General features: G+C 40.7%; 1 protein-coding gene across 2 annotated transcripts; it reads right to left on the minus strand.

Moving 5' to 3' along the window:
* Window positions 1-914: 914 nt before the first annotated feature.
* On the minus strand, window positions 915-21,386 carry slc29a4a (solute carrier family 29 member 4a). 2 transcript variants are annotated; one of them, XM_069676351.1, is made up of 11 exons: window positions 21,199-21,386; window positions 16,315-16,692; window positions 12,532-12,663; window positions 11,901-12,014; window positions 10,957-11,085; window positions 9,432-9,506; window positions 9,088-9,347; window positions 6,458-6,578; window positions 6,105-6,292; window positions 4,230-4,470; window positions 915-3,127 (listed from the first exon to the last, which is right to left on the minus strand). In XM_069676351.1, exons 2-11 carry the CDS (start codon window positions 16,547-16,549, stop codon window positions 2,982-2,984), a joined length of 1,641 nt encoding a protein of 546 aa, XP_069532452.1. In that variant the 5' UTR covers window positions 16,550-16,692; window positions 21,199-21,386; the 3' UTR covers window positions 915-2,981. The 2 variants fall into 2 exon arrangements, with proteins under 2 accessions (XP_069532452.1, XP_069532451.1); XM_069676350.1 differs by having other exon boundaries at window positions 9,079-9,347.
* Between the last annotated feature and the right edge of the window lie 377 nt (window positions 21,387-21,763).

Genomic DNA, 21,763 nt, shown 5'->3' on the forward strand with positions numbered 1-21,763 from the left:
AGCTTAGCTCCGTCTGAAGGCAACAAAATCCATCTAGAAGTATCTCTAAAGCTCTTTCCCCGTTTCTTATGTTTATGCTAAGCTAGGCTATGTGTAGCTTCATATTTGATTAACAAATCTGCAACTGTAGCTTCATTTTAATACAGATATTAAGCTAGACCAGCTGGCTTCAGCTTAGCATAATGACTGCAGGCTGACAGCTAGCATAGCTCTTAAGGTAATGAAATCTATATACGTGTATCTCTGAAGCTTGGACAGAGCCAAGCTAGCCTTTGAGCCTGTTTCCAGTCTTTGAGCTAAGCTAGGCTAACCTGCCCTTAGCTGTGATTTATATTTAATTATGAGAGTGTTGTCAATCTTCTCATCTAATGTTTATCAAGATAGTAAAAAACCTAATTTCACAAAATGTCAAACTTTTCCTTTAAAATAGCTTTAACTCAACATAAATTATGTTTAGCAGTAATTTTTTTAAAAGTGGGGTCTCTAGTTTGTACCAGAGAGAGAAGGTAAGTGGATTCTCATGTCTTTTAATGACACACCTGACCAAAAATAACTGAAAACACCTTCAAACTGAGCGGAGAGAGGCCTCAGGCACCGTCAGCTCAGTGGGACATGCAGACAGTAATGAGGCTAGCTCCCAAATGGCACCTTTCTATTCTTCCAACAGCACCCACATTAGGCTCAATGCAAGCCGTCACCTACATAATGTAGTGCACTTTGTGTCCAGTTTTCTTCATAATGTATACTACCTGAACTCTGCTGCACCAAGAGATCCTTTTAACGCTGATAAATTAATCAAATCCAACAGCAAAGGTGGAGGAATAAAAACCGGAGAGGCTGCTTCAGGCGCCGTCACAACCTCTGGCAAAAATATGAATCTTTGGAATAAAATAAAAACATTTCACTGCCTTGAGTTTGTTTTATTCTATATATTTACAACTTTCATCCTGTTAAACGGTTAATTACATTCACTCTTTACACTGTTCAGACTTTTTGGTACTATTTTGTTTCCCCATAATATCCCACATCATTACATGGATGTTACACACAGACACCGTTCAGAGGGACACAGAGGGGACAAAAAAACGATTGCAAGAGAGCCATCATCAGCCTTCCTCTTCTTGTAACGTAAACATTTTGTTCTCTTTGCAGACTAATTGAAAGAAGTGATGTTAAACGCACTGAAAGGACAGAAATCTGCTTCTTATTGATTCTTTTTTTAGCATTAATGTGAAAAAGAAAATAATGAATTGTTATATAAAGGGTTAACATAACTAATTTTTCATTTGTTACATTTTATTTAAAGACGACTGAATATTTCTAATATTTTCCCTACGTGGCACATGGCACATTCAAATGCTATAAAAATGAATGGTAATTAACCACTGACTTTGCACTTTTCCTGAAATAAGATCAAATTCATCCTGTTCACATGGCGGCCATTTTACCCTGACCTGACTCTCACGATGCAAATCTCAAATTATGATGTCATGCTGCTGCGTTCCAGGTTTGAAAACCATCAATACATAGAGGATCTGATTGTGCTATCTCCGCTATCCATTATTGTCAAATAGCTTCTAGGCTAATCTAAACCTTAAAAGAGAGAAGAATCTGGAGGGACATTGAGCCACATTTCTAATTAAAACAACATATTTGATTAGCTACTGTTTGATAACAGCTACAGTTAGCATTCAACAACATCCTAGCTAAAATCACCTTTCATAGTTTAACAGGAAAGGCGTAACTTTTTAGCTAACTATGATTTTATCTAGCTAACGGCAATGTTAGCTAGCTATTAGTTGAATACTAATGTTAGCCAGAATATAGCAGCAATTCTGCTTCCCATCCTGAGCATGATGTCAGGGGAAAATGGTCAGCATGTGAAAACGATGAATGTGGTCAGCCAGAAGGGGAGAGACGTTGCCTCTTCATACCACACTTGAACGTTAGCTTGCGTATCACAGCAGCTAGCAAATAAACACTGTGGATCAGAGCAGTTTTTTCAAACTAAGATGACCAAAAATGTTTGTAAATCTGATTATTTAAGTCTTTCTCATAATAATGCCCAGACTTCATATCAAATTATACTTGTTCAGCACATCACAGAAGCTAAATGTGCGCTAACCTGATCTCTTTTATGTTTCTTCTTTTATCAGAGAGCTTTTTCTGATTTGACTTGAATTTTAATGTAATATTCTTCTAAGTTAAGTATCTGTTATTTTCACATTTTGGCTGAACTGTTTTGATATATTTATTTTAACCTGATGATTTCATGGCCTCACTATATTTTTGCTGCCTTTTCGAAGCACTTTGTAACTTGGATTTTAACAAATAGGGCTCCCTTTAATAGCTACTTTATTATATTTAAACAGTGCAGTCAGAGGATTTCTCTAACATAACCTGAATTAAATCAACATGGATTCAACTAATTGCCGAAAAAAATCTCAATCGTATTTTCATTGGAGAGGATTATAACGAGAACACAGCTGTGACAACTGGCCCAGAAAATCTAAACCATCATCTCTCTGAGGTGAAATGTAACATATTTGACCGATTACACAAGGTCTCCTTCCCTGTAGCAAAACCTCTTTGACTTTACACTGTACAAATGTCAGCTGATCTGTCTTCCCACACATGCACAAAATAATTTCACTGTGAGACACTCCAAGGTCTCCTGTGGGCCCACTCAGCTCCTGCTCTTCACCTCCTGGGAAAAGTTCATCACAGCAGAGCCGAGACATTTGAAGGTCAGAGCATCACCAGGCTGGAGAACGAGATAGTGAAGAAATCTGCAACGTTTTTATCCAGTGAGCAAAATCAAAACATGAATTCTCGTCCTCCACAGCTTGTTTCATGTCTGTCAGTTCGCACTGCTCCTCCCGCCCAGGATCTCATGAGTGTTAATGGCTGCAGGTGTGTGTATGCCTTTTTCTTTTTTTTTTTTTTTTTTACATCTGTGTGTGTTAATTGTGTGTTCACATTCAATACCCGGTAGCGTTGAGAGGTGTGTGTATGTTGAGTGTGTGGAAGCGTGTTCCTGATGCTGGAGCGGCGAAGCTATAAGCTGCGTACGCCACAGCGGAGCCGACCATCAGGCCTGTCATGTAGGAGACTGTCATGGTGTTCCCTGGAGAGACACAGAAAGCAGAGAGTGAGGACGGGGCTGACACTTAGAGGGGACTAGCTTATCCAGAGGGAGCAGAATGTCTAATTAAAAGATACCCCTGGGACAGTTAGTAACATACAAGACTGTACTAAGTAACTAAGCAGCCCCATTTAGCTTGATGCTAACATTAGCATGTTACCGTGAGCACACAGACCTTGCTAACATGCTGACTTTTAGCAGGTGCGACGTTTACAATGTTTAGTAACATGGAAGACCAAGCTAAGTAACAAAGCGGCCGTGTTTAGCTTGATGCTAAGAACATTGACATTGCTAACATGCTGACATTTAGCCGGTGTCATGTTGAAAATGTTCAGTAACCTGTAAGACAATACTAAGTAACTCAGCAGCCTTGTTTGCAGTCCTCTGAGGCACTGCTTTTTAGCTCAATGCTAATATTAGCATTTTACCGTGCGCACATTGACTTTGCTAACATGCTAACATTAAGCAGGTGTGATGTTTAGGATATTTAGTAACATATAAGACCAAGCTTTGTAACTAAGCAGCTCTGTTTGGCTTAATGCTAACATTAGCATTCGACCATGAGCACATTGACTTAGCTAACATTCTGACTTTTAGCAGGCATGATGTTAAAAATATTCAGTAACATTTAAGACACTACTAAGTAATTCAGCAGCTTTGTTTGCATGTCTGTGAGGCCCTGATTTTTAACATATGCATCACATACTGTATAAATAATGGACTTAGCCATTGTGATGCTCCCCATTGGTTTTGTCTACTGCCTTTTAGAAGCCACAAACCGCCATGTTTGTTTTCTGAAACCAGAAGTGACCATATTTCGAACAAATGGTGGTGCTAGAGTGCAGCGAGGGGTTAGCAATCAAACTCTTTCAAGGCTAAACAGTCTGTGCCCATGGCTAATTCATTAGCTGACAAATGAGCTACTTAAACATGATGATTTCTGCAGAGTGAGATTCGATTTGTGGTGGGAGCTGACCAGAGTTTTTTATGTATTAAACTAAAGACGCTAAAAATGAGCTACATTAAAAATGTAGGCTTTTTCCCATGCTTATATAATTATTCTATTGAGGTTAAAGACTCTCACCTGCGAGCTCCCTCTGTTCGGGCGGCACTTTTCCAGCAGCCTGGATCATGGGAACGGACCCGAAGTATCCGTTGGTGACTCCCATGAGGAGGGAGAAGAGACAGGGCCAGGCAGGGTGGGACAGGGTGGGAGAGCTGGCCGGGTACACGCACATGACGAAGAGAGGGATGAAGACCACCCGCAGGCAGGAGAAGAAGAGCAGGCGGCCCCCGGACCAGTCGTACGGCAGCGCAGCCAGGATCTGAGGAGAGAGCAGGAGAGGGTCAGTGATGCTCAGGGTTCAAAATCAAGCTGCTTATGGTGTTTGCCAGACAGCACAATAAGTCAAAATGGAAATAAGTTTTCTACTCCATTTCTTCCACTATCTTATAATGACTTTCTTTTTTTTTGTTACCTCTAAGCTGCCTTAATTTTCTTTTCCCTTTTTCTATTTAATTCCCTCTTTTATCTCTTTCCCCACTTTTCAACAAAATGCTAAATTTGTCGTGAGGACAAAGTCAAAGCAAACGTACAGAGCAGCTTTCCCTCCTTCAACTTTCTCCCTTTCAAAGTCAAAATCCCAACTTAAGAACACCTGATAAGGTTTCATTTCTCAATATTCAGATAAAGCCTGCGAGCCGAGTGCAATTATCCAAAAATAAACCGGACTTCTTTCCATCATTACTCTCAGGTTGAAGAAAATGGAGCGACAATTTCACAAGGTCAGCTCCAGTGTTATATATATATACTTTGTCTCTTTCCTGTTTCTGTGAGGAGGTTGCTCTTGTAATTTTCGGGGTTGCTAAGAACTATTTGACTTTTGAAAGAACACAAAAGATGAGGTTTAAAATGGAAAATATAAATGTTTATATCCCAGTTGATGTCAGGCCCCCCCTCATTTTTACAAAATCCTATTTTTTTTTTTTCTTTTGGGTTTTCTGTGATCTGCCCCAGATTTTGCCTCTCAAACAACACACACACTGCCCTACCTTCTTGGTGAAGGTTATTAATGCTTAAGCAAGTTTAGAGGAAGACTGCAGAAACTACTAAAAGTTTTTAAAGACAGTCCCCAACCCTTCTACAGTTTGTGTACAAAAATATTATGCTTATCTTATTTGCATATATTGGCATTTCAATATAATACTGTAAAAGTAGTAAATAAATGTTTTTATTAAATTTGAAGGTTAATTATTGCAATTGAAAACGGTATTTCCATATTTTGTTACAATATTTAGGTAGGTTTGGTTTTTAAATATTTGTTTATAAAGACGACTAACGGTAAGACTACATGTGTTGTATCTTGTCGTAATCCTTTGGCCACTTGGGGGCAGCAAAAACAAGCTGTGAAACGATACTGACCTTGTAGTATCTCCTTTTAAGCTGTTATGGTCAACTGCCTTTTTACACACACAGCAGCCGTATTAATGTCCACCTCATGAAAATAAGTCCAATATTAATTCTCTTCTAAAGCTGTCTTTTTTCCCCCAGCATCTCCTGAGGGAAATTTCTGGCAATATATATTAATATTAGAGATAAAAAACAGTTAACAAACAAACAAACAAACAAAATCTTGTACATATATATAAAGCAGATTAAGTCTAGTAAAAGTATGGACACCTGTAGACAGTCAAAGATGTGATGTTATTTCACTTAATTGTTAAATAATAATTAATGATATTAGTAAAAATACATAAATAAAATAAAGATAAATTAATGTAGGTTATATTTCCTAGAAAAAAAAAAATCATTTAGGGGCGCTAACGGCCTTATTTAATTTATAGGGACAGATTGAGGTGTATCAAATAATATAATATTTACATTTCTTCTTCTGCCTCTTCTCTTTTGCATCTTCACATCTTTTATTTTTCTTCACGGGTTACAAAACATGCGTCTCACCTTGCCAACAAAGTCAGACATGTTGAATGTGGCCATGATGAGGATGGGGAGCCACTCCCCTAAAGTGGGGTTCCGTATCTCTGACTCCAGGCCGGGGAACAGACACAGAGTGATGCTGTAGGTCACTGCTATCGACAGCATGTAGGCCCAGATCACACGGGACACCACGTACCGATGCAGGATCATATCTGGTCAGAAAAAAAACATACAGAGGAGTGTTAAATAACCTTTTGAGCGGTTAAATCACTAAGAACATCCTCATCTTCCCAGTAATCACCAGGGAACACATTTAAACTTCAAATCTATCTGTGAGAGTTAAAGGGTAATTAAGCAGTGAGTAAAACAGGAAGTACCGCGAACACCGGGCCAGCTCTTCCTTATCTTCGCTTTCGGGGCATCAAACCGCACATACGTCCCACCGACAACGTCCTCGACGCCTTCCTCTGTGGGGGCCGCTACTGTCCCTCCGTTTCCCTGAAGAGAGACACACAGAGGAGGTTGAAACACAAGAGTTGTTCAGAATAGTCACACGGCGGCCATTTTCCTGACGTCATGCTAAGTGTGGGAAGCTTAAATGCTTTATAATGTCCTAATACTTTGTACCAGGTTGCTAATTTTAAAAAATATAATGAATCCAGAAAATTGTTATCAAATTTTAAGTTTAAACCACAAATTTGATAACTCGTTAGCTACAGTTAGACATCAGCTAACATTAGCATCGACCACTTCTTAGCTAACATGACTGTTTGATAGTGTTACACAATACAAAAGAAAAGGCATAAATTAGCCTAGCTTACATTACCGTTAGATTCTACATTGTTAGGCGTTAGCTTGATAACTACGCAGGCCATGCTATCAATGTAGCTTGTCATAAAATTAGATTACAGGAAAAGTGCAAATTCCTAGCTAGCATTACATTAGCTACCGCAGTGTTAGTGCGTTCACTTGCTAACAAGGTATGCTACTCTCTTAATTTAGCTTGATAAAAAAACTAGATTATAGGAAAAGCGTACATAAGCTAACGGTACCATTAGCAATGAAGTTAGACCTTTTCCTTTGTATCGTGTAACACTGGTTAACTGTAGTGTTAGCTAAGACGTGGTTTAATGCTAACGTTAGCTGTTATCTGATGGTAGCTAATGAGTCATCAAATATGCTGTTTTAGCTTGAAATATGGCCAAATGTCATTCCAGATGTTCACTATCTGTTGTCTGTTCACATGCTGATCAATCAGGAAGTGGTTAAATAAACTAATAAATACAAATAGACAAATAAATTTGTCAGATTCACTTTGTTTATGCAACCTGGAACCCAGCAGTACGTCACTGTGAGAGCATTTAAGCCAACCACCCTGAGGGTGACATTAGAGAGAAATGGCCGCCTTGTAAACATGGTCAATGTGCATTTACCCTTTAAATAAAATCAGACTTTAATGAATCTTAAGTTGTAATAAAAACATTATAAGAACTATCAAATGTTGAATTATTGATTCGAGCAGGGAAACGTTCATTTTTATTCCCTCATTTTCTAAATACTGAAGGCTTTTTGAAGGACGTAAACAGTTTGTTGAGGAGACACTAGAGGCAGCCGTCACGCAGTAAATAAAGATTATTTTGTAGCGGTGGTTTTCATTTTATCCTTTCAGTCTTTTTCATTAATAATGGCTTCCTGGCTGCATGACATCAGCTTTTTATGGCTGCAGGCTGTTAAAGACGATCGCTGTGAGTGGCTGCAGGTTGACGTAATAATGTTGGACTGCAGACTGGACTGCAAATTAGCCCTGGAGCCGCGCGCACACACAAACACACACACACACGCACACACACACGCACACACACTGAAGCCTGCAAACACACATTTTCTCTTTATCCTAATATATAGGCTCATCCTTCTGCTCGTGCTTCTTCCTGAACACACTTTTTCATATTCACATCACACTGGGGCGGACAAGCAATTATGCACACACACACTTACACACACACACGACCACGCACACACACACACACCAATCCATTAGTTGATTAGAGTGACTTGCAGGCCAGAAGGCACCACTCTTCCTGATTATCTCATAATGTAGAGCGCTGCCTTGGTTTCCCCTGGCAGCCAGAACAAAGGCTCAGAGACCGACACACACACATTGCTGTAAAACACAGGGGGACGTTCCTCACACACTTTTCTAACACACACATACATGAAAAGACGACAGCCTGAGGTGATGTGTTTTCCTTTGATGCTCTGAGAGAGAAGAAACCGTGTGACGAGGAATTTCAGCTTCTCGTCTTCAGGCTACAAAGCGCTGCTTCATGCACGAGAGCAACGTGGATTCACCAGCGTCATTTTCCTCCTCTTATTGTCATGACTCGTCTCCGTCTCTCTCGCTCTTCCTCCCGTTGGCTGGCTGCATCTCTACCCTCCCCCCTCTCTGTGTCACCTCTTTGACTAAACAGTTTTTTAATATTTTTTCCTCTTAGTGTCGTGACTATCATTTTCTCTGTGAGTCCTCAACTCCTTTCCTGTCTCTCTAAAACTCCATCTGCCCCCATCTTTTGCCTTGCCTAACTCAACCCCTTGGAAGATCTCTTCCTCAACATGAGTCTCTCTAAGTGGAAGCTAAAAGCAGCCTGTAGCTTAAATAAATGATTTTACATTTTAAAAACGCACGCAGCCCTCGATGCCTGTGTGCACACTCACTCTGAAACCGGCAAGAGGCACACACACCTCCCGAAAATCATCAAGGACATGGAGCTGCACGACAGCACAGTTTAGAAGGCCCACATTTCCTCCTTGTTTCAGTTCATGAACAGTTTGTTGTTGCAACATTCATGAAGGATTTAATGAGGGAACATGTACAAGAAGCTGTGATGAGAGAATGTGCAGCGCCACAGAACGAGGAAGAGTCGATTTGTCAAACAAACTTTGACATCCCGACCTAAAAATACACACGCTATAGTCAAGAAACTCCCCACTAACTTACAAATCTTACTTCCTCTGCGGTGACGTCATGGTGAACTCGGTATCCCGTCCCGTTGTCCCGCGGGTCATGACATTTGCCCGGACCTTTGCCCTGGGCGTGGTTGGTGTAGTAGCGGACGAATCTGGAGCGGCGGACCAGCAGGTGCAGCAGGAAGCAGAGCATCTCCATGCTGATGGAGACGAGGAAGAAGATGAGCGTGTTCCTCCTCTCGTCGGGGATCAGGAGCTTGGTGAAGATGCGAGACAGGGAGATGATGACACCAGCTGTACCTGGGGGAAAAGAGGCGGGAGAGACGGGTGAGAATAGAGGAGAGGAAGGAGATGAGGAGGATGTGTGCAACTCTTTGTACTTACTCTCTCCAGTCATCACCCCCTGCGTGTACCTTTTGGGCAGCATCCCCATGTATCCGTAAAAGCTGGACTGCTGCACTGGGGAGGGAGGAGGAAGTGGATATCAGCGCTCGAAAGTCAACACTTCAACAACACGATTTATTTAGAGGAGCAGCTTCCTGAACCTGCACACAGCACTCGAGAGAAGCCGCTCTGACCTCCAGACCTCCACTAATTAAACTGTTCCCTCTCCTGGCTGACAGACTCTGTGTTCACGCTCACAGTAACAACCACGACATTGTATGAGAGTCATTAGCAGCAGCTGCTGGTGTTTTTCCTGACACTGTCACTTTCTCATTTGATGCCTCTGCCTGATACCAGAGATCCATTAGGGCACCAACATACTGCATTACACCATACATGTGTATTTAGAGTCAGAATATATAATACACTTTTACATTGTAGGGTAATTAGTCTAACAGATCACGATGAGTATGACCTGTCTGTCTTTTTATTGTGACTGTGCCTTAAGGTTTGAGTTGTACTGTATGGTAAAATTTCACAATCTTTATAGTCTATACCTATAATACAATAATATTATCCATGTTCACTGCAAAGATCTGTCTATACATCATTGATATGATGGTGCTATAAAGAAATACACAACCAGAAGATTGCGTATATTTTTATCCTTTTTATTCCTTTTTTAAGCACTTCAGGGCAGAGTGACGAGCAGTAAACAGAACTTTTACATATTATAATCTTATTACATTGTGTTAGCAAACAGTCGCTAATGCATTAGCATTCATATGGTGAATGTAGGACCAATAATCTCTCTCCTTTTGAGCTCTGTTTTTGGTCTCCACCATCTCCCCGAGGGAAATATCTCTTTTTAGCTGCTAATTTTTCCACTATGTTCACCAACTTGTTGCTGACTTTTTAGTTTCAGAGCGCAAAACCAAAAGAGCTAAAAGTCACTAAATTGCTCTGTAGCGCTCTGAGGAACTGAAGAGTCAGGTAATTATTACCTCCACAGTCTGATTGTCAGGACAGATGGTGGAAGTGTGCAATATGACCAAAGGTAGATACAAATGCAGACACATTTAGTGGTTTCGCTCGTAGATTTGTATATCAAAATATCAAAGAAGACTGGACTATTTTCTTTGGCGGAGGTCTCTTCTCTTCTCTCCTGGTGCTATTCTCATTGTCTATAAGTTTGTCTCTACAAGCAGTTGTTGATTTTTGGATTTAAGGAAAGCCATACATACATAGATTAGCTTAGCATAAAGACTAGAACCAGGAGGAGAAAACTTAACTGGCTCCATGCGGAGGCAACAAAATCCACTTTCCACCGCCTCAAAAGCTCATTCAGATGTTCCTTATCTAATAATAATCGGGCTGAAACGGGAACATAACGCTAATCTTTGTGCTAGCATAAGCTAACAAGCTAATTTTGTATTGCACAGCATGAAAGTGGTGTCAGTCTTCTTATCGTACTCTTTGAAAGAAAGTAAATAAGTCAAAACAATTTCATCATTATTAGCAGTACCTGTACATCCGAAGGCCACAACTCCCACTGACACCAGGTTGACGATGTAAGCCTGCCGGGTTGTGAACTTTGCCAGCCAGACATCAAACACGCTGACAAAGATCAGCGGCCCGAGAGCCAAGATGTAACCTGCAGAGAGTGAGACAGACGGACAGGGAGACAGACAGGTTCTGTTGTGATTGGATGACTGGACTCATATTGCCAGGGCAGCATGCCAAGCAGAATTGTTTCATCTGAAGTCCAATCCTGAGTTTTTGACTCCAGAGAGCCGCTCTGGAGCAGACAACACACTTCAAAAGACGCTTCCTCCAGGATGCAAGCGGAGCTATTTTCAGCTGCAGAGGGTTCGCTGGTGAACGCTCTTACACTCGCTGTATAAGTGTAGAGATATCAAAAGTCTCCTGGGGGGACATACATTTTTAAAGAACATTTCTACATTTTTGCTCAAAAATATTTTTTATATATTTGATTTGCTGAGCAGCTTTAATATTTTTTGTGAGTCTCGGTGTCTTAAAGAGAATTATTTACACTGCAGAGACGTGTAGTCGCATTAAAAACAGCTTTTTAACGCACAATTTTAAATCCCTCCAGAATCAGGCTCCTGTGTAAAAACGATGTGCCTGAGCGTGAACCCTTTCATCTGAATGTAGCTCTGGAATAACAAAGTAAGGTCACTTTAAAATGTTTCAGAAAAGCAAAACTCAAGATGATGGATTTTTCTAAAAAGTGAAAAGAAAAGCAGACAGCCCCCTGGTGGTTTCACAGCCGCTGGCAAAGTTTGTTTGAAACACTTTATGGATAAAACCCACAGGAGAGTTGTGCTGGAGTGTAGTTTTCTCTCTGCTCTGATGAGCCTTGAGGTTCATTAATAAATGAGAAGTTTCCATGGTGAGAAATGTTTCATAATAATGCTCCGTCTTTGAGCGAGGTCCTGCCTGACTCACCCACAGTGATCCTAGTGTGCATGCTGAGTCGCTCCACAAGGACGTTGTTGAGGATGACGGCCAGCAGAGCCACCAGGATGTACGTCAGACTCATGTCGAACACGATGGACGTCCCTGAAACACACACACAGGAAGTGTGACTTCTGGGAGTTACGCATGAACTCTTCAGGTGTGCTTTTAAATCTGTGAGATTCATGCATTCTAGTAGTATTGATATCGGCCTCCGTTACTGCCTTAAATGTGGTACCAGGTATCGACAAGTACGCCGTTCAGTGCATCATGCCAATATCAGAACCAACTAGCTTAAAAAATCAACTTGTTTCAGGTGATTTAATTCAATTCAAAACTTTATTAAGGTCCAGATAAAAGACAAGACAATACTGAGAATAGGTTATGTACAAAGCACAACAAACATTCATGGTTTAGAATACTAAATATCTAAAGATTAATGTCTTATAGGGCGGCAAATTGGCTAGCAGAGAGTGTAGTGTTAGCCAAAGCTAGCAGAGTGTCAGCACTCAGTGTTTTTTACGTATATTTTTTAATCGCACTAGTTTCAGAGGAGGACTTGAGTACAGTCCAGGTCTCGGGAAGGAAAAAAATGGCATTGGAACATCTCTTGTATCTCTACCTTGGAACTTGTGGTGCAGGTAGTCCACATCAGTGATGAAGCTGTTGTAGGGAAGCAGGAAGCCCACTCCCGCCAGCAGCATTGCAAAGTAGATGCCGTGATAACGGTCGTCCGGGATCGGCTCCTCAAAGTCTGAGCGGGAAAGGAGAAAGTCAAGGATTAGAGAATTAAAAATCCGGATTGAAATATCTTCTGAACATTTATCTGAAGGTAACATGCTCCATCTTTATTAAAGCTAATCAGGATGGATGAAGCTGAAGCAGCAGCAGTGACTGTCTCAGCTCCACTGACGGAGCAGCTAATGCAGAAGGACCTCTTTCCTCTTATGTTTGGAAAGATTGATGGAAGAAGAGTTTCAGCTGCAAAACTGGACTTTTGTGTCTTTTAGCTGATTTAGTTTTATGGTTAATTCCAAGTGTGATGTGCAGACTTTTATATAACTGTTCATAATCCTTTCCTAATCCTGTGAGCCTCATTTAAAGCATTTTTCAGCTTACTTAAGCGGAAAAAACGTATTCACTTCAATGTTTTATGTAATTTGTTGTTGTGGTTGTAAAAACTATTGTCTGTTCAGTTTCTGCTGTCCTCTTAGGTTTGTTGTTTCTGGGGCTTCAAACAAACCCTGACGGACAGAACGTGAAGCAGTGCAGCAGATTTGTTCATTATAGAGCAAACTGTGTGGTTACCATGAGTCCTCATAGCTGCACAGACAGAGGAAAAGATTACCGCCTGCAGAAACTCAAAGCTCATTAACAGAAAATCTAATGAAGAAGACGGAGCGGTGCTGCACAGTGTGTGAGATGGACAGTTTTAGTCCAGAAAGCGATAATATGGAGGATTTTGACTCTCAGATATTCATGTTTAGGGACTGTGTGAAAATGATTTTGGTGGGTAAGAGGGTTAGACTTTATGTTTCTCTTCATGTTTTTTAGAGCCTCCATTTGACTTAAAGAAACACTGCACACACTCGCAACAACATGTCAAAATCAAGTTTTAAATAAACCTTATTTAATACAGTTGTGTGCCAGATTTAAAGCCTAACTTTTTTCCTTCAAAACTTTAAAACCAAATAGATCCACATAGAAATTCCTACCTTCTAATAATACCCACAAAAGCATTGTCTAATTAAGCGCCTCTACTGATGGCAGGCAACATGTCCGTACAACACAAACACATCACCTGGTTTATGTTTGGTTTGATTTATAAGCACAAAAGCGAATGGTCAGGTTGATAAAATATTGTGTTTTGGGTTGAAATAAGTCAGCTAAATTACAAACATTAGCATTATGCTAAGCACAAATTTAAAATTTTGACTTTTGGTTTCATGGGACTCGACCCACATACTCTTGGGTGAAAGGACTGTGTTTGTTACATCCATCCATTGCCATATTTTATTACTCTACAGACTACATCACCCAACTTCCTACAGGTCCTCAGTGGTAGAGTTGGTCGTCTTTCAATTAGTCGAAGTGTCCTTGGGCAAGACACTGAACCCCAGCCAACGGGTACGAATGTGATAAGTGATTGACAGTTTACGTAGCAGCCTCTTCCATCAGTGTATGAATGGGTGAATGTGATAGGTAGTTTAAAAGCAGCTTTGAGTGGTCGCAAAGACTAGAAAAGCGCTATATAAGTACAGTCCATTTACTTTGCTCCTTTAATAATTGCTATGAATTAATTACTCGAGGTCCCCACCAAACTATAAATATTTGTCACTATGTATAAAATGCAAAGAAAAGCTTTAATTAAATTGTAAAACTAACTTCTCTACTCTTCGCCGAAAGAAAGCACCACCCTTTTCTGACCCTCTCATCCTCTAATCATTCGTAAACAGTCCCTTTGTAGAAGCACATCAATTCATCCTGTCTTTCTTTCTAACAGGTTAACTCTGAGGACTTCTTCTGCTTCTCTGTGGGCTGTACACTGAGATATATGGAGACAGACAGCGGCAGGAGAAGACGAGGAGGAGAGAGAGGGGGTTTCAGTCGATGTAGGACGCTTGCTGTGCGTCCTTGGTCACTTGTGATCTGATTAACGTGCCCTTTGTGCAGCCTGAGTAACCAGGCAACACAGCAATTTTCTCTTAACAGGCCTGTCTCCTGTTTTTACATTCACTTCCCTCTTTCGCTGTCTGAGTCACCGTTCTTAATCCATCCCCCAATTTGAACTCTCCTTTACTGTGTAAGGAAACATGAACTTATTTTGCATAAAGCTCCACTTTTCAACAGAGAATAAAACAGCGTATGAGCTCTTTGAGAAGAGAGGTGCTCCAAGCCTTTGGGTGGGTGTGTCCTACAGCATGGACCGACATTTAAGCAGAAGGTGCTGCTTGAAGACCCACAATCAACTACCAGATTTTTCCCTCTTCTTTTTCAGCAGCACACGCAGCCTTTTTATATAACTCATTGTATGTTCATCAGAAGTCTGTCCATTTACAACACTCAACATTTGGAAGGGCTCATTTATTGGAAAGGCAAAGCTAGTAAGCTAGGCTAACTAGCTTCCACCTGTAAAAGCTTCCCTTCTACAAAATGGAAGCTAGCTAGCTTAACAAGCCAATGATAGCACTAAAAGCACTGATACAAGAATGGTTAAAAAGGCTACAATCAAGTCAACAGCACGAGTATAAGGAATGTAACTATCTGCTGTTGTTCATCTCTTCCTCTCTTCTTCTTTTCATTTTTTGTTTTTCAGAAAAAAGTGATGCTGGTGAGGCAATACTCGTTTAGCATGCAATTCAGTTTTTTTGTTGAACTGTGCAAAAAGGCAGTGTGCCATTAAATTCTACTGTTTCCACCATAATCACACCGCAGACATTTTCTAATATTTAAGAGGTCATGGTGGGAAGCTTGTGTGCTGTAATTATGTCGCTGTGTTCTACATAAGTAGTATAAATGTAAGAAATGTGACGATTATTATCATTTCACAGCTTCTATATTGATCAGCAACTGAAAAGACCATCCATAACTAAAACCTGAAGGGACATTGGACAATATTTCAAAGTAAAACAACCAGATAACCCATTAGATAACGTTGGACAACAGCTAATGCTAGCGTTCAACCTCTACCTAGCTTACTTCTACTACATTAGCTAGAAGAGAAATTCCTTGATAACATGTAGTTAGCTAAGAAGTAAAAACTTTACGTTAGCTAGAAAATATTAAAGAGTATTAAAAATTAATATTATTATAAATTAAAAACAAACCAACAGTAGCCTATAATTAGCTTTTAGCCGCATCCAAGCTAAGCCTAATATTATGTAGGTGGCTGAATGCTATTGTCTGACTCTAGCTAAGAGGTTATATGTTGTTCTAACTGGAAATTTGGCCTGATGTTCCTCTTGATTTTCACTGGGCATTGTCTTTTTAGTTGAAGCAGTAAAAAGAAATGTTTTTTTCAAATAACCCTAAATTTATACAGCTTACAGCCTGGAACCCAGCAGTGTGACATTATTACAGTGATTGAGCTTCCCACCCTGAGCATGACGTCAGGGGAAAATGGACACAGTGTGAAAATGGTCAAAAAATGAGTGTTACTTAAATAATAATAATAATAATAATAATAATAATATACTGGTGGTGTTGAATTTGACACTAACAACATAAATGAATTCCCAGGTAATAATTGTATGTATTGTTCATGATATTCTGTCCACCTCCTCTTCCTGTTTTCCTTCCTTCTTTACTTGTTCCTTGTCTTTCTATTTATATAAACCACTCTACACACACACACACACTCACACACACAGTAACTCAGTGTTAGTCAGAATAGAAACTCCCTCACCGGGCTCGGACAGAGCCAGCACTCCTCGCTCCGGGGCGTCTTTACTGATCTCCTCCTCCTCCAGCTGGTACGAGTCAAAGCTGTAGCTCTGCACCACGCCGCTCTCTCTTCCCTCTCTCCAGCCCTCCCTCCCTACATCCCTCCATCCAGCTCGTCCTCCATCCCTCCACACGTCCCTCTCCTCGGGCGTCAGGACCGGCGTGGGCCTGCGGCGCTCTGCTCCCACTGAGCCCATCTCAGCTCTTCAAGTATGCACACACACACACACACACTGCACACCCCTCTTGACAATGTAAGCTACACACTCGTGGAAGTGTGCATGATAAACACAATCCCTTCGTTACACCCTGGAGGAGAGGAGGGAGACCTTCAGAGGATCTGCAGAGAGAAAGACAAGCAGACACAGAATTAAAATGTGAAAGAATAAAAAACTGTCATTGCTTCACTGACAGTGACAAGAACCAAGGTTAGACTCCCCAAAGAAACGCAGATAGCTGTGCGAGTGGATGTGTGAACGGCATATTAAATTGGACAGAGCGACGAAGGATGCATGACTGCATGACTGACAAGGTGAGAGAAAATGCAGCTCTGCATTTAATGAACAGGCACTGCAATAAACACTACTGTAAAAGAGAAGAGATCTATTAGAGGACTGACGAAGAGCTGATGAACACAATTTTGATGATCAAGCAGCAAAAGGACAAAACCATTATTGGTTCAACACTCTAACTCTAACTCTTCATTTATCATCATGCAAGATGGCTGCAACGAACAATTACTTTCATTATTGGTCAATCTAATTTTCATGCAGAAATTATTTATCATTTAAAAAACACCCTAAAACATCAGAAAATAGTGAAAGATGCACGTTACAATTTTCTAAAGCTCGAGGAAACACTTTCATATTGTTTGTTTGTGTTTTTGTCTTAAATAGAGCTGCAACTAATTATTTTTTATGTAATTGATAACCAGTAGTCTTAAAAAAAGTCAACAGATCATACAGAATGCTCAAGGAAAACAGAGACGTCGTCAGGTTTGCTTCTTTTGTCCAACTACAAGTCAAAAATCCAAGTTACCAAGAAAAGCAGCAGATGCTGTAGTTTAAGGAGCACGAACCGATCATTGTTTTACATTTTTGATTAAAAGAGTTGGCAATTCATTTTATTTCTATTGACTAATAGTTTAATTAACCTTTTTTTTCTCCACTGCAGACCAAGACCAATATGTTCTATTTACACTGATATTAAAGACAAATACGTGAATTGGTTCTATTTATCAAAACAGTTGGTTGATTAAATACTTTGCTCGATCGTCGACACCTTCAGCCTGTTAAACATGATTAAATGTATAATGGAAATTGAACAAAACCCTCTGTGTTTCAATGTAAACACATCTCACAAGGCCTCCCTTCTTTTCCCACAGCAGCTGAAACACGGCTCAGTAACTTGCTCTCATTTACAGGCAACTGTTATTGTTACAAGCTAGGTCAATATAAATGAGTATTGACACTGTTCCTGAGCCAACAAAAAAAAAGCTCTTCTATTGTGTCCACCTGCAGAGAGCTGACACAGGGGGAGTGGAGTGTGGGGGATGGGGGGAACACTATCAGGTCTGTAAATGTAAGAAATCTGACAAGTAATAATAACTAGACAATTCCCCGTTGGGAAATCGCGAGAGTGGGCTGTGCTGCGCTGCATGTCTGTGTGCGCGTGATTTGCATGATTTGATTTTTTGAATTGGATTTTTGAAAAAGAAAGTTTCATTTTTTTCACACAGCCCCATTCATTGTCAGTGAGGATTGCCAATGCTATGATACTATACTACAATGCAATGCTACAATGTATTCATTTGTATGTATGTACAAATGTATTTATTTCACCACCTACCATTCATTCTCAGCGTCTTCATCTATGGTATTTGTCTAGACAGACACTTTCTGTACTTATGGATAGCCTATAGCTTTGCTAACCCCTGTTGGCCCGGAGCTACTGGGCTCCGACTAGCCAAGCTAACTGCTAACGCTCCCTTAGCGTTAGCTCGGCTACTCGCTAATCCGGACCCAAGTACCTCCGGATTAATGTTGCTGAAACAGACCGACCATAAACAAGTACATTCATTTTTCCGAAATCGTGATCATGGGAGTGATAGTAATGTCTAGCTTCAATAAAATCCACTTTTATTAACGATTTCAGTATGCTAATGTCGAACATGACCGGTACTTACCTACGAGTAGGTCAAAGGGGATCGATCAGCGCGGAGCAGAAGGTTATATCATGGCAAAAAAAACCACACACACACAACTGTCCAATCAGAGTCCTCCTGTGTTGTCTGTCATCTGTATCTGAGGTGATTTGTCAAATGAGATGGCTGATATCTGTGCACTTGTGTGTGTGTCTGTTGTCTGTCTGTCTGTCTCTGTGTGTGTCTGTCGTCTGTCTGTCTGTCTGTCTGTCTATGTGATTTACATTGGAGTGAATGGAGCAGTTAAGCGCTACTCTTGTCGGTTACAGGCAGATAAATCAAAAACCATAAGTCCTACTGATAAAATAGACAGATTGGGAGAAAGAAGACAAGTGTGGCTACAACTTTGTGAAAAATCACTGTTCTACTGTGTAATTTGTGGCTGGGGTCGTCACGGAAAGAGAGAATTTCTGAGAGTTTTTTGGAGTCTGAATAATTAATTGGCCCAGCTGATCTCGGTTGCAGCGGTGATGGTTGTCGGAAAGCCCTAGAAACGGCTTATGTGACCACAGCTGGTGTCTGTGACAGCTGATCTGAGCGTGATTTCTGGCTCACATTTAGAACGTAAATATACAACTTAAATAGACAAGATCCGTGCCTACATTTTAAAGTTTGAATGGTGTTTCTAGGTGAACGTAGGCCATGTTTGAAAAACGTCGCAGATTTGCGAGTTTCTTGTACCTCGTCCCATTCATTCCAGATGGGAAATTTGTGGCAGTTTTTCGCGTCTTACGACGCGAAAAATTAATATTCTGGAGATAAAAATAATAGCATAGCGAGTCCGACCGAGCCACACGTTTTGATATATTTTTTGTTTGTGTGCACAGCCCACAATGGACACCTATAGCTTTGCTATAGAGGTGTCCATAGTGGGCTATGCATGCACAGCCCACTAATTATGCTTACATAATGACCAGCAACTAAATAGAAATGAATAGAGGAACAATGGGCCGTATTTCAAGCAAAAAAAACTAATTTGACGATCCATTAGCTACCGTCAGACAATAGCTAATGTTAGCATTCAGCCCAGTTAGCTCGGGAGTGGTTGAACACTAACATTACCTACTGAAAGCGTTATGAGATATGATTGGAAAGACATTGTTTGTATAAACAACATATTGATAACTCATTACCAACCATGAAACAACAGATATGTTAGCATTTAGCCACTTCCTTGCAAACATAAACATTTGCAAATTATGCCTTTCCTATCATATAATTCAACACAATCAAAATGTAACATTAGCATTTAGCCACTTCCTAGCTAACTGTAAAAACAACATATTTGATTGCCCCATTAGCTACACTCAGACAACAACTATGTTAGCATATGTTAGCCGAGATATGCTTTCCTACGGTAACATACAACACAATCATAAGATAACATTAGCATTCAGCCACTTCATGGCTAACAGTAAAAACAACATAGTTGATGACCCATTAGCTAACATCAGACAACAGCTATGTTAGCATTTAGCCACTTCCTTCTTAAAAAAAACTGTTGGCGAAATATGCCTTATCATAACACAAGCAAAAGATAACATAAACATTCAGCCACTTCCTAGCTAACATAACCAGCAAATTCTTATCATATCATACAGTACACCGCAATCAAAAGGTAACGTTAGCATTCAGCCACTTTCTGACTAGCTAACAGTAGCATTAGCTAGAAAGTGGCTGAATGCTAACAAAAGCTGCTGTTTGACTTTAGTTAAAGGGTTATTAGATAAGTTATCTTAACTTAAAATAAAACTGTTGTCCCTTCAGATTTTTAACTAGGCTATCAGCTGCAAAAGGTGAAATGATAACAATTTGTGCTAATCAGGGGAAAATGGCCGCCACAAATGGCCTCTGATCTCCTGTGAGGTAGCTTTGGGCTGCTATGCTTAAAGGTTGAGATCCTATTCTAAAACCAGCTCCCGGCTGTCTGAGAAGTGGCAGCATCATGATGTAAGATGGTTATCATCCCTGTAATTGTGGCTCATCCTGGCATACAACGTGTGCAGAGGAACAGGTGATTAAACAAAAGCTCCCTCTCATGGACAAACACAGTGAGAGCGCTGCTTACTGGGTAAAGGTTGTGTTTTAATATCATGATGCCAATCCTCACACCGAGGCTGAGGTTCCTTCTCCAGACTACAGGCGGCGCTCTCATCCCTCCTCCTTTAAATTAAAAGGCTCCAGCTCGCGGCCAGAATTAATTTGCTATCGACTATTACGCTGCAGTCTCTATTGTTTAATGTATTAACATGAATATGAAGAGTGAGAAAATCACCTCTGATAAATTTAAAAAAATAAACACACCTGTAAAATAAATCTTGAGGTTAACTCCAAATCAATTAACCTCACGTGTTACTACTACAGGCAACTGGCACGAGTCAGAATTAAACATTGTAGCCTGATTAATAAAAGGAAAAAACAGGACAAATGCGGTGGCGCATAAACGGAGATGCTCTGTCAGTTTTTCCGCTTATTTTTCCCCCAAATCATCATTAAAACGATCCCAATTAAGTCCAGGAAGATTCAAATGTCGCTCTTACATCCATCTGTGTTTCTGTGTGCATCGCACGCGACCACAACCGCGCTTCCTGCCTCCAATGGAAAACCAAACATACAACAACAGGTTATTAATGGCCCCTTTACCTCCCGTGTCTCCCCTCGCGCTCCTCTCTCGTGTCCGCTTCCCCCGGCTTTTTTTTCTTGTTTGTTTCACAGCGGCAGGAGCGGGAGACCTTCCTGCAGCAGGGGGCTCAAGGTGCCCGTGGTTGTGGTCTCTGTCGGCTGGATCTGGTCCCTCCTCAGCTCCGTCTCCATCAGACACAAGGGATGCCCCGGTCCTGCGCGCGCTCCTAACGCAACATCCAGCAGCAGCAGCGAGGAGAAGGGAAGCGCGGATGGATGGAGGAGGAGAGCGAGGAGGGGGAGAAGAGGGGGTGGAGGAATAGGAGGAGGGGGTGTTGGCTCAGTCTTTTTAAAAGCAACACTGGAGTGGAGGATGGACCCATCTAAATGCATATTGAACAACTTCTTTTCCCCTGCAGTTTGCATGTGGGTAGTTGAAATAGGCAGTAAAAAATATATAATATATATATATCGTTTTTTTTTATTTATCCCATTGGAGTTTTTGAATTATTTTTTGAAACACTATTTCCCACATTATTTGTTAGAGAGATTTCCATAAGAGAAAGATTTATTGAACTGGGATTAA

The sequence above is a fragment of the Semicossyphus pulcher genome, unplaced genomic scaffold, assembly GCF_022749685.1.
Source record: "Semicossyphus pulcher isolate SPU_LCO1_2020_fin unplaced genomic scaffold, fSemPul1.0.p SCAF_25, whole genome shotgun sequence".
Lineage (NCBI taxonomy): Eukaryota > Metazoa > Chordata > Actinopteri > Labriformes > Labridae > Semicossyphus > Semicossyphus pulcher.

What these genes read in the sequence shown, in the direction of transcription:
- slc29a4a (XM_069676350.1), bottom strand. Translation starts at nt 16,549, where the DNA reads ATGGGCTCAGTGGGAGCAGAGCGCCGCAGGCCCACGCCGGTCCTGACG. An exon ending in TGTGGCCTTCGGATGTACAG is followed by an intron (nt 9,507 to 10,956) that starts GTACTGCTAATA and finishes CTCCCTCCCCAG; the next exon opens with TGCAGCAGTCCAGCTTTTAC. An exon ending in GGGGGTGATGACTGGAGAGA is followed by an intron (nt 9,348 to 9,431) that starts GTAAGTACAAAG and finishes CTTTTCCCCCAG; the next exon opens with GTACAGCTGGTGTCATCATC.